General features: G+C 49.0%; 2 protein-coding genes across 2 annotated transcripts; one reads left to right on the top strand and one right to left on the bottom strand.

The window, feature by feature from the left end:
* Positions 1 to 4,585: 4,585 nt before the first annotated feature.
* Positions 4,586 to 7,523, bottom strand: BU24DRAFT_391376 (uncharacterized protein). Its single transcript, XM_033525110.1, has 3 exons — positions 7,240 to 7,523; positions 6,692 to 7,190; positions 4,586 to 6,643 (listed from the first exon to the last, which is right to left on the bottom strand). The coding sequence occupies exons 1-3, from the start codon at positions 7,399 to 7,401 to the stop codon at positions 4,707 to 4,709; spliced, it is 2,598 nt and encodes an 865-aa protein (XP_033384384.1). The 5' UTR covers positions 7,402 to 7,523; the 3' UTR covers positions 4,586 to 4,706.
* Positions 7,524 to 8,248: 725 nt separating this feature from the next.
* On the top strand, positions 8,249 to 11,942 carry BU24DRAFT_480742 (zinc metalloprotease-like protein; the record flags this gene model as incomplete). The annotated part of the gene is made up of 7 exons (XM_033533138.1): positions 8,249 to 8,386; positions 8,439 to 8,490; positions 8,540 to 8,568; positions 8,615 to 8,753; positions 8,803 to 8,899; positions 8,951 to 11,468; positions 11,528 to 11,942. The coding sequence occupies 7 exons, from the start codon at positions 8,249 to 8,251 to the stop codon at positions 11,693 to 11,695; spliced, it is 3,141 nt and encodes a 1,046-aa protein (XP_033384383.1). The 3' UTR covers positions 11,696 to 11,942.
* Positions 11,943 to 13,152: the final 1,210 nt, after the last annotated feature.

The raw sequence follows: 13,152 nt of genomic DNA, 5'->3' as shown, positions 1-13,152 counted from the left end.
TGCGGGTGAAGAATATACTTGTCCTGTGTAGATATCTCGTCCCACTACTACCCGTGCGAGAATGACTGATTGTGACAGTCGAGTTGGTCAGTAGGAGTGTAGGTAGGCGTTCGTTCTTAGTGCGGGCTGGGCCGAGTCAGAGATCGTTGCGAAAATAGCGGGAGATTGACAAGATTGTGATAGTGACAGAATACGGACGGGTGTGAAATGGATTAGTGTGTGTTTGCACAGTCTTTAGTGGGGAGGTATTAAATTGTAGATTTGATTTTGATAGTTCTAGACAGTAAGTATGTTCGTATACACAGGATGTGTGTGTGTGTGTGTGTGTGTGTGTGTGTGTGTGTGTGGAGAGAGAGATAGAGAGAGAGCGGAGTATCAATACAATACAATAACTTAACACCATAGATAGCGATAGCGATAACGAGCATGGGTGCGGTCATGGACATGGTCATGGACATAGCACATCCTACTGCATGGATATGGGACAAGGATGTGTTTGGCGCAATTGACAAGGATGCGGATGACATTGAAGAAGGATGATGGGGTGGTGGCTTGACGACGCGGCCGTGCCATGGCCATGCCGTGGCGACGACGATGGCCATTAGGAACGGAGAGCACATGTGGAGCGCGTAAGAGTACGGCGTAGAGCAGGACAGATTAGGAACACGCGATGGATGAATGGATCATGATGGATGGATGGATGGATGGCATAAACACCTAGGTGGTGAACATGGATAGCGATGAGAGGATGGACGTGATGGTTGGATGAATGGAAAAGGCAATATCGGCGTAAGACTGTTCAATCTTCCAATCATTCGCCTGGTTTATGGCATCCCCACCAATTCTTACACAATACGAAGTACAGTATACAATATCCATCTTCAAATCCTCGTAGGGAGTGGTGAGATTCGTTCTTAATATCACCTATTATACAAAATACCCCATCCAGTGCTATCCATTCCAGCTCTCTCCGACCTTGTATAGTATGCGCATCGAGGCCTAGATATGTACTCCATTGGTAGCTGGTAGATGCGCATTCGCCAGAGAGCCTTAGGGGAACACCGCTAAGACCATTGCTCGTGCGACTCTTCGCGACAAACGTCAAGTCCCAGGATAGAGGACTCGGACGCTCGAAGACTCGACCAATTCAGAGGCTGGAGTATTATCAGATAGACCAACAGCCAATGTTGCCGTATGAACATTGGTGTATGCATTGCACCAATCAAATATCTCTCTCTCTCTCTGTGTGTGTGTGTGTGTGTGTGTGTGTCTCATATCAACTCATCAGCAATTGATGTCCAGATGGAGTCCCCATTCATCACCCCACAGCATCATCTATTACACAGTAATTCTTCCTTCCCATCTTCCCATTTTTCCCAGTGGCATCAGCCCTCCTCCTCAGAGTCCTCACACATACCCTGACTATCTTCCGTCTTCCCACCCGCCCGTCTGACCCGTCTCACCAGTTTGATTCACGTCTTACCATACCCTCATTTCCAACCACTCCCAGTCATTCGGGACCGGCTCCCTGATGCTCACGTCGCAACCCTGGAGGCAATATAATACATGTAGCTGTACTCCCTACTCTAGCCAATGCGTCATTCAGGTACACCCGTCAGGCGTTTTCCCCTTCCCATACGAAGTGATTCCATCATCTCAATGCTCGTAAGACAATTGACAAACCCACAGATGCGTCCAGTCAGACAACTCCTCACCCCCTGGGTGTCTATTCCCAGCATCTTCTCAATTGCCCAAGAACACCCCGTTTATATTGACGCACCATTTTCAGCGCGTCTAGTCACTGTGTAGAATATCCAACCGAACTCAAAATCGCGCCTGTAAGCACGGCATGATTAGCTTCTCCCATCCCCTGCTAGGCTTCTATGCAGCAATTCATCGTTCGCTTCCAGCCCAAAGCAATATATTTCCTACGCAGGGGTTTAATATAACGCACGTAGCGAACCAGCACGATGGCATCGCAAAAACAATTTCTTCCATGCACCCACGAGGCAAAGCATATTGCACAATCTCTGAACGTGCGGTTGCTGCTCGGTATCTCTGAGCCGAACTGCTTTTAGAACTGCCAGCATCGAACCTGGCGCGTTCTCGATGCGATTCTATTGCCATCTATCGTCGTGCGCGGTACAAGTCGCGCAGACGAGAGTCTCATTCAAGACGTGTAGATTGCCCTCTTTACCCAAACGCCGTCCTCCACTGTGACGCGCACACAGTGCGACGGACCTAGACTGAACACATTGAAACTTTCATTGTTTGTCGTCTCGTTTGTGCTTCTGTATTCGGGTGGTCGCTTTCCCATCTGGCACAATGTGGTGTTATGAAGTGATGGCTCTCTCCCGTACCTCCCGACTCGCACAGCAGGCTTGTCCCATAGTTACAATTGACATTGCTTGTCAAGGACTCAAGAGACATGATTCCGCATCTTCACTGTAACCTCTGTATGTATACACGGATTCCTGATCCGCATTTAGATTGCGAACCTACTCAGCGACTACGGAACAATAGGTGAAGTCCACAGAGTGGTTCCTGTGAAAACGTTGGCATGAGGGAAACCCAAGTATCAATTCTACCAGCACATATTCGATAGTTTCCATGTCTCGCCAATACTGCATCAACTTCGCCGGTACTACTGCAAGTGACTTAGAACAAACATCAAACAAGCGCCACACACGTTTTCCCCTTTTTCCCTCTTCCCCAAATTTCCCGCTGCAAGCCACACTGAAAGCACCGAAGGCCACGGGTCGAGAAAGTGGAGGGATGCAAGAGAACTACTCCGTACTCACGAAAACAATGTTGTTAGGTCCACCTCTGTTATCCCACACTCGCCGATCATTGTTGGCCCTATCAATGCTACGAGTACTCCGTATCTACCCCATCTTGATAGCGAGTATCGTCTTCTGTACTAAACCCCACTGGTCGCCTACCTACTCGTACTGTGCTACTCCCACTCCAAATCACACGCCATATGGCCACACTACACGCTCGAGTCAAAGTCTTAGCCTAGGAGACCGGCGCTCGCCTTCTTAGACATCATGCCCGCGCTCCTCGCTTCAACGTGTCCAAACTCAACTCCCCCCGACCGTCCGCCTCTCCCGCCTGAGCTCGTCCCTCCGATGCAGCATGATCCTCCTGCCCCATGTAGCCTAGTCCGACCAGACTGACAGCCCTAAAACTCCACAGGAAACTCTCTCGCGTTCCAACGACGCACGCCTCTTCTTGCCTTCTGTGACCTGTCTGGATTGCATTGATGGCACTCATTACTGTATCAATTCGCACAGACATCGAGGACTCGCTCGCTCGCTGATACACCTAGACTACTCATACAATAGTCTCATACGTCCGACGTACATGCATGTAATGCACGTCCGCCGTTCCACGCCCCTCTCTACATCTTTATGCACTCGCTCCGAGCCCCGTTCATGCTTTCATTATTCGTCCAATAACGTGAATGTATCTACTCACCGATAGATACTGTAAACAGGCTCTTTTCCCTCCGAGATAGGCCACGCTTTCTCTTCTATCCGAATTTCAAAGACCGACGATATGTCGTCTTTTGATGCGAGCAAATGAGACAATCAATCAACAATGTGACATGATATTCCCCATCGCGCTCTCGCGACAAGAGTAACAAGCAGTAGTAGAGAGCAGGAGGATTTGAGTTCTCAGGCGTCCCATTCTTTTGCACATGCGGACCACGTTCCGAAACTGGAATGCCAGAAACGAAAAAGAAGGTTTGCACCAACCCAACGTCCCGAGGTAATTATTCGAGTCAAGTGGAGCACGCGACAGCTGGGGGATTGGCTTGTTAGCACATGCGTTCGTTCGCGCACGCACCGGGGCAGCTTTGGGAATGGGACTTTGTTGAAATGCAAACCCCTCCCATGTCGCTAAGCCCTGCGTGTGTAGATACCGTTTCGCGTTGTGAAGACTTGATGAACGATACTCTCGTATTCACGTGTTAAATACTGGGTCTTCACGATGATGGTCGTACTGTGTTGGCAATTGTTTACGTTTATCTTACCGTTACCGTATCGATCTCTGTGGCGGCTGTTGCCAAAATCGGTATTATATTGTTCGGCATATAATAGCCCAGCATATGCAACGGGGTTTTGATTGTATGATGCAAAACTCAAGCATGTAACAACGCAGCGCATTTCCATTCAAAATGTCCGTCCGGGCTCGCCGGCATAGGATCGCCAGAATTTCTCCGACAAGTACATGTACAAGTAGGTACCTCTGCATATTCACGTGGGAGGGCGTGGGGGTAAATCCCTGGAGGGTATCTATGCGTGCAGTGTGCTACGGTAGGTTGTGTCCGTGTACAATTACTACTTGCAGTCCGTAGAGGCGAAAGGGAAAAGGATGGGTGGACTGGGATTTGCATTTCGAATTCTGGCTTCCTATTCAGGGAGGTGGGTAGTAGAGGGCGATCAGAGGGTACGGGGCTCCGTTACAGCAAGTGCGTGGGATGTGAGCGAATTAGCAGCAGTATCCCACTGACGGGCTTCAGATGTGTGAGTGGTTACTTGCAATAAGGCGAGAAGGCGAGAAGGCAAAGAGAGTCAAAGCAGTGAAAGCCCGCATCCGGTCGTATACATCGCATCATGCTACTCTGAAACTACATGATCACAGAATTGATGTCGAGATCGTTATTGGCATATTCGTTGCTAACATACTCGTCGTCATCATCATCTTAAGCTTGTCCTCCTGATTTCTGCGATGGCCTTCCTTCGATGCTCACTCTCTGCAAACAATGCCTTGATCAGATCTATCACCTCCCCTCCGTCCATCTCTAGCTTCAATTCGCCATCTGTCCACAAGAATCTGATGTCTGCAAGGCTAGAATCTAATATCTCGCTCAGATACTGGAATTTGAACCAGTTTGGTGTATAGATGCTGGTCATATCTTGCGGTTCTCCAGCCGCATTTTCTGTTACGAAGAGCGATGATAGCGAGGCAAGTGAGACGCAGTAAGAATGGATCTTCTTCGAGTCCTCCTCGGCGATGTCGGACATGTCCTCTACATCGGTAATGAATTTTGCTAGCGCAGTGGAGACAAGCGATCCCAGGGATTGTAAGAGAGCAGAATGTGAAAGAATCGGTGCCCAGGTGCGCTTCACTTCACCAATCCGGTCAATTGTCATTGCAACAGCAGCATCGCAGCTATCCGCAAAGTGGGCAACCGTGCAATTGGCAAAACCATTCGTGCCATCAAGCAGATCCCGAACGATGGTTCGCTGGGACTCCATTTCGCGGCCATATGCGCGCTTGCCAAACCCTTCAATTAGTTTGAGGTCCGAGTCGAGACGAAGACAAACAGATGGCTGAAGGTGGCGAGGCAATGTAGACGTTCGGTCCTTTTCGGATTGTTCGAGAAGAAACGTGCGGAGCCTGTCCGACAATCGTGTGCAGTCATTGTAGATGAGCATGTTGCCAGCCACGTCCTTGGAATAGTGAGAAGACGCGGTGGCTCGATACATAGCTAACAAGAGGCTCGGTATGGCATATAATCCGCTACTGGCAGGGGCAATTGCTGTTCCCACGAGCTCTGGCCCGTTCAGACTTTCCACATCGCAAATAACTTGTACTATAATTTCGAAGATCGAGTCCGGTATTGCTGTAACAGTGTATGTTTCGCTCAAGGTAACTTGTTTTTCTGTATTGCCCTTTGGTTGGGTGGGAATCTCGCCGTTGGCTTTGGACTTTTCCGGCAGTTTCGACGACGATGCAGGTAGGCTCTCTGGCTGTTCTGCTTCTTCATCTTCGCCCCAACCCCAGGCATCGACATCTTCTTCAGCTCCCTCGTCTTTCTTCTCCTCAGTCTTGGCCTTCTGCTCTTCCTTCTGCTCTTCCTTTTGTTCCTCTTCATCATCCATGCCCCAAGCGCTCATGTCTTCCTCTTCGACCACAGTGGTTGGAGCCTCATCTTTTTGTTGTGCGTTAGAACCATGATTCGCTGGATCTTCTTCCTCGCCCCAGTCTGCACCCCAATCCTCGTCCTGATCTTCCTGGCCATCATGGAGGGCGTCACCCCTCGTCACTGTTTGTGTTTCAACTCTTTCCACCGTCTTCTTCTCTCGGACCCTGCGGGGGCATAGACTGTGTACTCGAGCGATAGCGATTTCTTTGGTGCGCTTAAGCCATATTTCAGCTGATTGGTCCACCCAGTCTCGCAATTGCTGTTGTCCCGTCCATTCCAACTCATCGAAGTATTCGGCAAGTCCCAGCACAAGAGAAAGTGTCTCCTGGAAGTCTTGCACTCCATTGGTCGAAAGCGGGACCGCAGGCAGAAGCCAGTATTTGATCAACCGGGTAGCGATAGTGGGAGTCAACTTTACTGACAAAGGTATTGCAACAGGTGGTGGGAGCCGTGTGCTTATATACTCAGCTATCGCTTGTATGTCCTCCAATGTCGCCTTCACAGTCATATCTTTGACGTGTCCGATGATTTGAATATCATCGCCATTGACATCAAATCCGTGCACAACCCCGTCGGAGTTGATGGCTAACCGGGGAGACACAATGGTGTGGTCAAAGTCGCGATGTAGCTTAGCAATGAAATTCTCCAGTAAACTAAGTTTCGTCAGGGCTTCCACTACTGTATCGATTTGGATTGTTGCTTCCCCTGTATAACCGGTTAGAACTGGATGTGAATCTTGGATTGGGAACGTACTCTCCACCTTCTCTTTCAAAGAGATGCGGCGTTCATTTGGATCGATCAGTATCAATCCATTCCAAGACTCAGTCGTGGTCTCCACAATGGCAGCCCTTAATTGATCGGCTCGGTTCTTCAATATTCCAGCCACCCTGGTACTTCTAAATTGTCCCAATGTCTCGAACTCTACGCTGGTGTCCTCAAGGCGCTCCAGAGCATATATTATATTTCCATGTACCGCAGCATTTTGTACAGATTCGAGAAGGCCCGAGATGCCTTGTATCTTTTCAACAACCGTCCCAAGGGTTTCATTGTATGCAATTTCCGAATGAAGGAATTTCAGCTTGCTTTCCGCGTCTACTACTCGCCCTTTGAGCTCCTTCTCAGCTTCAGCCTGCTGGACTATTTCGTGTGCAGTAACCTTGGAGCGTTGGATATCGTCTTGGAGCTTGCGGGCTTGGGATATCCAGCCGTCGACATCGGATGCTGCCTCGCGAGACACTTTGCGGATCTCATTCTAAAGGGGGAACATTAGCCAATTTCCCAAATAGATTGGTTAACCATACTTTTGTATGTTCCCTAGCATTGCTCACAACCTCCAAAAGCTTCGGGAGTGCAGTCGATGGCACTGGGGCAGAGGCCACATCTTCGGATTGCGGGAAGCTGCCGTGCTCGATGGATTGGAGGAAGGCTTCCCCCAGCTCCTGATCGGACACTTGCGACGGCATTGCACCTAGAATACAGATATCATGGTCCACGGAAAGAGAAAAGCGAACGAGTGTGTTTGGTACGAATTCGGTCGGGTTGGATTGCTATGCATCAAGATTCCGTTCCGTGGCAGGTATTGGCGTCAGTGGTGGTCATAGCTCAGCCCTATGAGGAAGGATGGGATCAATTCATTCCACCCCGCCGTGCCCGCTAAGTTCAAACTATTATCGTATAAACGTTACCCCGCTGACTTTTGTCTCCAATCTCACACATTTGCCCAAGTCCCTCAAACCCGGTCACAACATAATCAAACTAATTAGTACATTCGTCTCAACCCTTTCTTAACTTATCCCAAAACGGAGCGTGGCACGTGAAAGTCTTTTATTGGACTTGAAGAGGTCCATTGCCGGAGATTGTCAGGATAGCGTCCACAATCTTCAAGACTTTTCAGCTACTTCTTTTAGGTGGCTTGTTAGGGTCTAACCATCTGATTCGGTAAGAACATATCTCACTTCATTCGGTGGCCAAGGATTGTCTATGCAAGAAAGAGAAACAACCCCCCATGGCATGATTCCATAAACACACTATAAGCGATGCACCCGCCAATCTTTTCACCACTTGCCATTCACCCTTCTATTTGTTGGCTTCTTGTGGATTTATTCGTGTAGTTTGATGTGGTAACGCTCAAATTGACGTATATCTGCATGGCCCGCGCTGACAGGGAACAATACTAGTGCTTGCTCTGTCCTGAACAAAGAACACAACAGGTCTCTAAACGCTGACTTTGTGCCCTTGGGAAATACTTCGAACTTCCCATATTACAATCAGTCTCAAGAGGCCCAAGAGTTTCCTTGGAATATCGCGATCATGGGTTCAGTAGAGCAAACATCGCACTTCAAGAAGATCCAGAACTTCAAGGCCGACTACACCGAGGTCGAATTTACCCAGTATGAATCCCAGCGAACTGGTATGCGAGCTGTGGTAGTCGACCGTAAAGGTCCGAAGGTTGATGATATGTGTAACTCGACTTAATGCACTGGCACTGACACTCCAATAGGTGTACGGCTACTTCGCTGTCGCTACGGAGATTCATGATGATTCTGGTGCCCGTAAGTTTCCCGGAACGATCAATTCATTTTCTATGCTGATACCTTGCAGCGCACACATTAGAACATCTTTGCTTCATGGTTGGTTCTCAAGTACTACTGTTGGAGCTTGACTAACATCAAGCAGGGGTCACGGAAGTATCCTTACAAAGGCGTTCTGGATAAGATTGCTACTCGAGCATACTCCGATACCAATGCTTGGACCGATACGGCTGAGACAGTCTACTCCTTGAGTACAGCTGGTTGGGAAGGATTTGCACAGCTTCGTAAGAGATACTAAGCCTCGCCTTGGTAAGCAATTACTGACTTTGGCAGTACCAATCTATCTTGACCATGTCATCGTCCCAACATTGACAGATGCTGGATGTTATACAGAGGTTCATCATGTTGACGGGAAAGGCTATGACGCAGGGTATTTGCGACCAGCCCTTGTGATTATCGACGCATCGCTAATTTGAAAAAGTGTTGTCTACTCCGAAATGCAAGGACGAGAAAACCTTCAGGGCGACTTGATGGACCTTCAAATGCGTCGCCTGTTATACGCCGAAGGAGATGGCTACCGTTACGAGACCGGTGGCATGACTCCAGCCTTGCGAGTCCTGACCGCTGAAAGGATAAGGCAGTTCCACAGAGATATGTACCAGCCTAAGAACATTAGACTTGTCCTAATTGGAGAGGTTGATCACCCCCAATTGCTTGACATATTGGACAAATTCGAAAACGAAATCATCGATAAGGTTCCTTCTTTCGATGCTCCATTCCAGAGGCCGTGGGTGGATTCAAAGCGTACCCAGCCACTTAGCAAGACCACGATCGACACCATCGAATTCCCAGAGGAAGATGAATCAACAGGTGAAGTTCAGATCGCTTTTCTCGGTCCGGAAGCAAACGACGACAAGGCCGAGACTGCACTGAACACCATTCTCATGTACCTGGCTGGATCCTCCGTATCAGTGTTGGTTAACACATTGGTCGAGAAGGAGCATCTTGCAAGCATGGTCTACTTCTGGGTGAAGACACACTACGACATGATAATCTGGTTCACTTTGACGAGCGTAGAAACCGAAAAGCTTGCAGATGCGGAGAAAAGGTTTTTTGAGGTCCTCAAAGACCATGCGTCTCGGCCGCTCGATTTTGCATACATCAAGGATTGCCTTCATCGATTCAAACGTCAAGTGCGATTCACATCAGAGGTGTCCAACGATGACTACAAGGAGCCAATCATCAAGGATCACATTTTCGGCAACCGCGATGGCTCTGACCTATACGACTCTCTGGGTACGCTACGCGTTTTCGACGAGCTTGAGCAGTGGAAAGAGGAGGATTGGAGAGCCTTTTTGAACAAGTGGATTGCCGACGCTCATCATGTCTCCATCCTCGGCAAGCCGTCTGTCGCTCTAAATGATAAGATTAAGGCAGATGAGGTTGCGCGTGTCAAGTCACAACAAGAAAAGCTAGGAGAAGAAGGCCTGAAGAAACTCGCTACAAAGCTCGAAGAAGCTCAGGCAGAAAATGACAAACCAATTCCGGAGGAAATTCTAGCCAGCCTGAAGGTACCTGGAACCGAGTCCATCCACTTTTTCGATACTGTCACTGCGCGCTCTGGATTGGCGAAGAAAGCAGGCGCACCAGACAACAGCATCCAAAAAGTTATTGACAAAGATGGGAACGGCCTTCCACTCTTCATCCACTACGAACACATACCGACTTCGTTTGTTCATTTTGGGCTCGCCCTAGGGACAGCTACAGTTCCCACGGAATTGAAGCCTCTGCTCGGAGTGTACCTTACTAACTTCTTCGCAACTCCAATCGTGAAAGATGGAGAACGCATCGAGTTCGAACAAGTCATCACAAGCCTCGAGCAGGACACCATCGAGTTCAGTCTGGACCGGGGTAATGACATCGGAAATTCTGAAATGGTTTTCATCCACTTCGTTGCTGAAGCAGAGAAGTTCGAAACGGTCGTGAAGTGGCTAGCTACCCTCCTCATCGATTCCGTCTTCGATACCGAGCGTCTGATCGCCGCGGTGAAGAAGATTGTTGCGGATGTTCCTGAGGAGAAGCGTGACGGCAACAGCATGGCTTTCGCAGTTGATCGCATGATTCATTACGACGCAGCGTCCGCTGTCCGTGCTACCAACACTCTGGTGAAGGGGGCATACCTCCGGAAGATTCTTAAGCTCCTCAAGACCGAACCCGAGCAGGTCATTGAGAAACTGGAATCATTGCGAAAACATCTCCTCACCTTTTCGAATCTCCGCGTGTTGGCGATTGCAAATTTCGAGAAACTACCCAATCCAGTGTCGACCTTCAGGCACCTGACAGACGCCATCAAACCCGGTCCTAACCCAGACGTCAACCCCATCGACGACCGCAAAGCAATGTTGTCGCCCATAGGCCGCAATCCAGGAGGCGCACACTACATCGTTCCCCTCCCGATCGACTCATCCTTTGCAGTCCTGACCTCCCGTGGACCCTCATCTTACACGTCACCCCAATTGCCCCCTCTCATTGTAGCTCTCGCCTATCTCGACGCCGTCGAGGGACCAATGTGGGCCAACATCCGCGGGACAGGTCTCGCGTATGGCACCAATTTCTTCCGAGACGTGGAGACAGGGCTCCTCAAGTTCCGCATCTACAAATCGCCCAACGCTTTCTCTGCGTACCAGAAGGCGGCCACCGTTGTCAAGGAATACGGGAATGGAACCCGCAAATTCGAGAAATTGGCGCTGGAAGGTGCGATCAGCAGCATCGTACGCGACTTCGTGGATGAGAAGGCAACGATTGTGGATGCAGCGAAGGGCAGCTTTGTGGATCTTGTAGTCAGGGGACTTGACAAGAACTACAGCGACTGGATGCTGGCCGAGGTGAGGAAGGTGGAGGAAGACGATGTCAAGAAGATCTTGAATGAGGTGGTCAGTGGGGTGTTCGAGGCCGACAAGGCGGATTTGGTGGTCAGTTGTGGTGCGACCATGGTTGATGTGAGTTTGGATATGTCTTGCCCAAACGCTAGGCCAGAAGTACTAATTCAGATGTGCAGGATCTCAAGAAGAATTTCGAAGAAGCCGGCTTCAAGCCTGAAGTCAAACCGTTGTCCGACTTCGAGGACGACTACGGCCTCGAGGGTGAGGAAGATGATGAAGACATGTCTGGCGAGGAGGATGACGAAGAGGATGGTAGCGAGAGTGGAAGTGAGATGGAGGCATAATGAGATGTCTGACCACAGGACATCGTTTTCAGTACGGTTTGAAAATCAAACCAGGAACAACATGCCTCTTTAGTCTACAATCCTACATCCATACTTGACCATTGCATATCATACAGACTCCGAATGTCTCTGAAAGAATGTCATTGTCAGCAGCTGATTAAGTCAAGAAACAAATGTACTTTCTTCACTGCTCTTCGCCATATTGCTCGATACATTGTTGTATGGGTACGTAAACCTCCCCTCCAAACAAATTTAGGTGTACATACATCATACATAGACCACCGGTAGGAGGACTGAGGAGAGTGGCAATCATGTGAATGAGTTGCGCGCATGGCAGGGCTGGGCAAAACATGTGCAAGACATTTCCAGGCAATCAATCCATGGTTCTCCAAAGAGCAGCTGAAGGTGTTCCTAAGGACCAATCATAGAATGTGTCCCTCATCTTTCGATTAGTACCAGGGCGGGCAGAAGATGATGTCAATCAAGGTCCCTCATGTTTGTTCACCATGCAAAAATCAAACTCAATGGGGAACTCAACATCTGCAGTGACTACGGAGTAAGTACTCGCAGTGTGAGGATGATGAAAGTGACCAAAGCCCAAGACCCAAAAGACGCAGGGCTTTGGGTGATGGACGTCTTGTCATCCCATTTAGGGAAAGTGCGATGACGGGATGATTGGGCGATGTACTCCGAATGGGTGGCTGGTGTTCACGCAGTACAATACCTAGGTAGTTGGCAGTCGCCACACCTGTCACACCTGTCACTGTCACCGTCACCCACCGCAACTTCCGCTTCCGGGCCGGTTGATAGTTACTCGTATTGTGAAGATAACGACGTTACACACAGAACATGGGAAAGGAAGGCGTGGAGGGGTATTGTCATCGCATAGCTGACGCAGACGGGATGTTGAGGAACGGTACCTCGAAATTACTTGTTGTAGATACAGGTACTTGCGAAGTATGTTTGTGATGTATGAGTGGCAAATGATCGAAGCCACCAAGAATAACGCTTACTATCAAAACAAGGTACTCGTACACTTGCCATACTTTCCATTATCCTACAGCACAATTATTTACAATAGATACCGTAAAAGTACCCAGATCTAGTGATGTCCCTTAGTGTTAAATTACTCATAAGTAATCAACTACTAAGATACATCGTCCAGTCAGATTGAGGTATTGCCATCGGAACAGACCGGGGAGTCCATTGATTCGCAGAAACCATTCCGGACCCTCATCTGATGATTCCTAATCGAGTTAAGCATTGTCAGGATAAGTAGGTACTTTGTAAGTAGAGTACCTGGAGTCCTAGAGTGCCTAATAAGAGGTAGAGAGTACATACGAGTAATTAAGTATGTGGCTAAGTACCTAGGTGGCTAGGCCATTGGATGGACAAAAACGGTAGAAACGGCATCAAGCCATTGACAACATCCCTCCGCTCCCACGTCCTATTCACCC

The sequence above is a fragment of the Aaosphaeria arxii genome (genome assembly GCF_010015735.1).
Source record: "Aaosphaeria arxii CBS 175.79 unplaced genomic scaffold BU24scaffold_4, whole genome shotgun sequence".
Lineage (NCBI taxonomy): Eukaryota > Fungi > Ascomycota > Dothideomycetes > Pleosporales > Aaosphaeria > Aaosphaeria arxii.
Note: the sequence above shows the minus strand (reverse complement) of the source record. Positions and strands in the feature narration are given on the sequence as shown.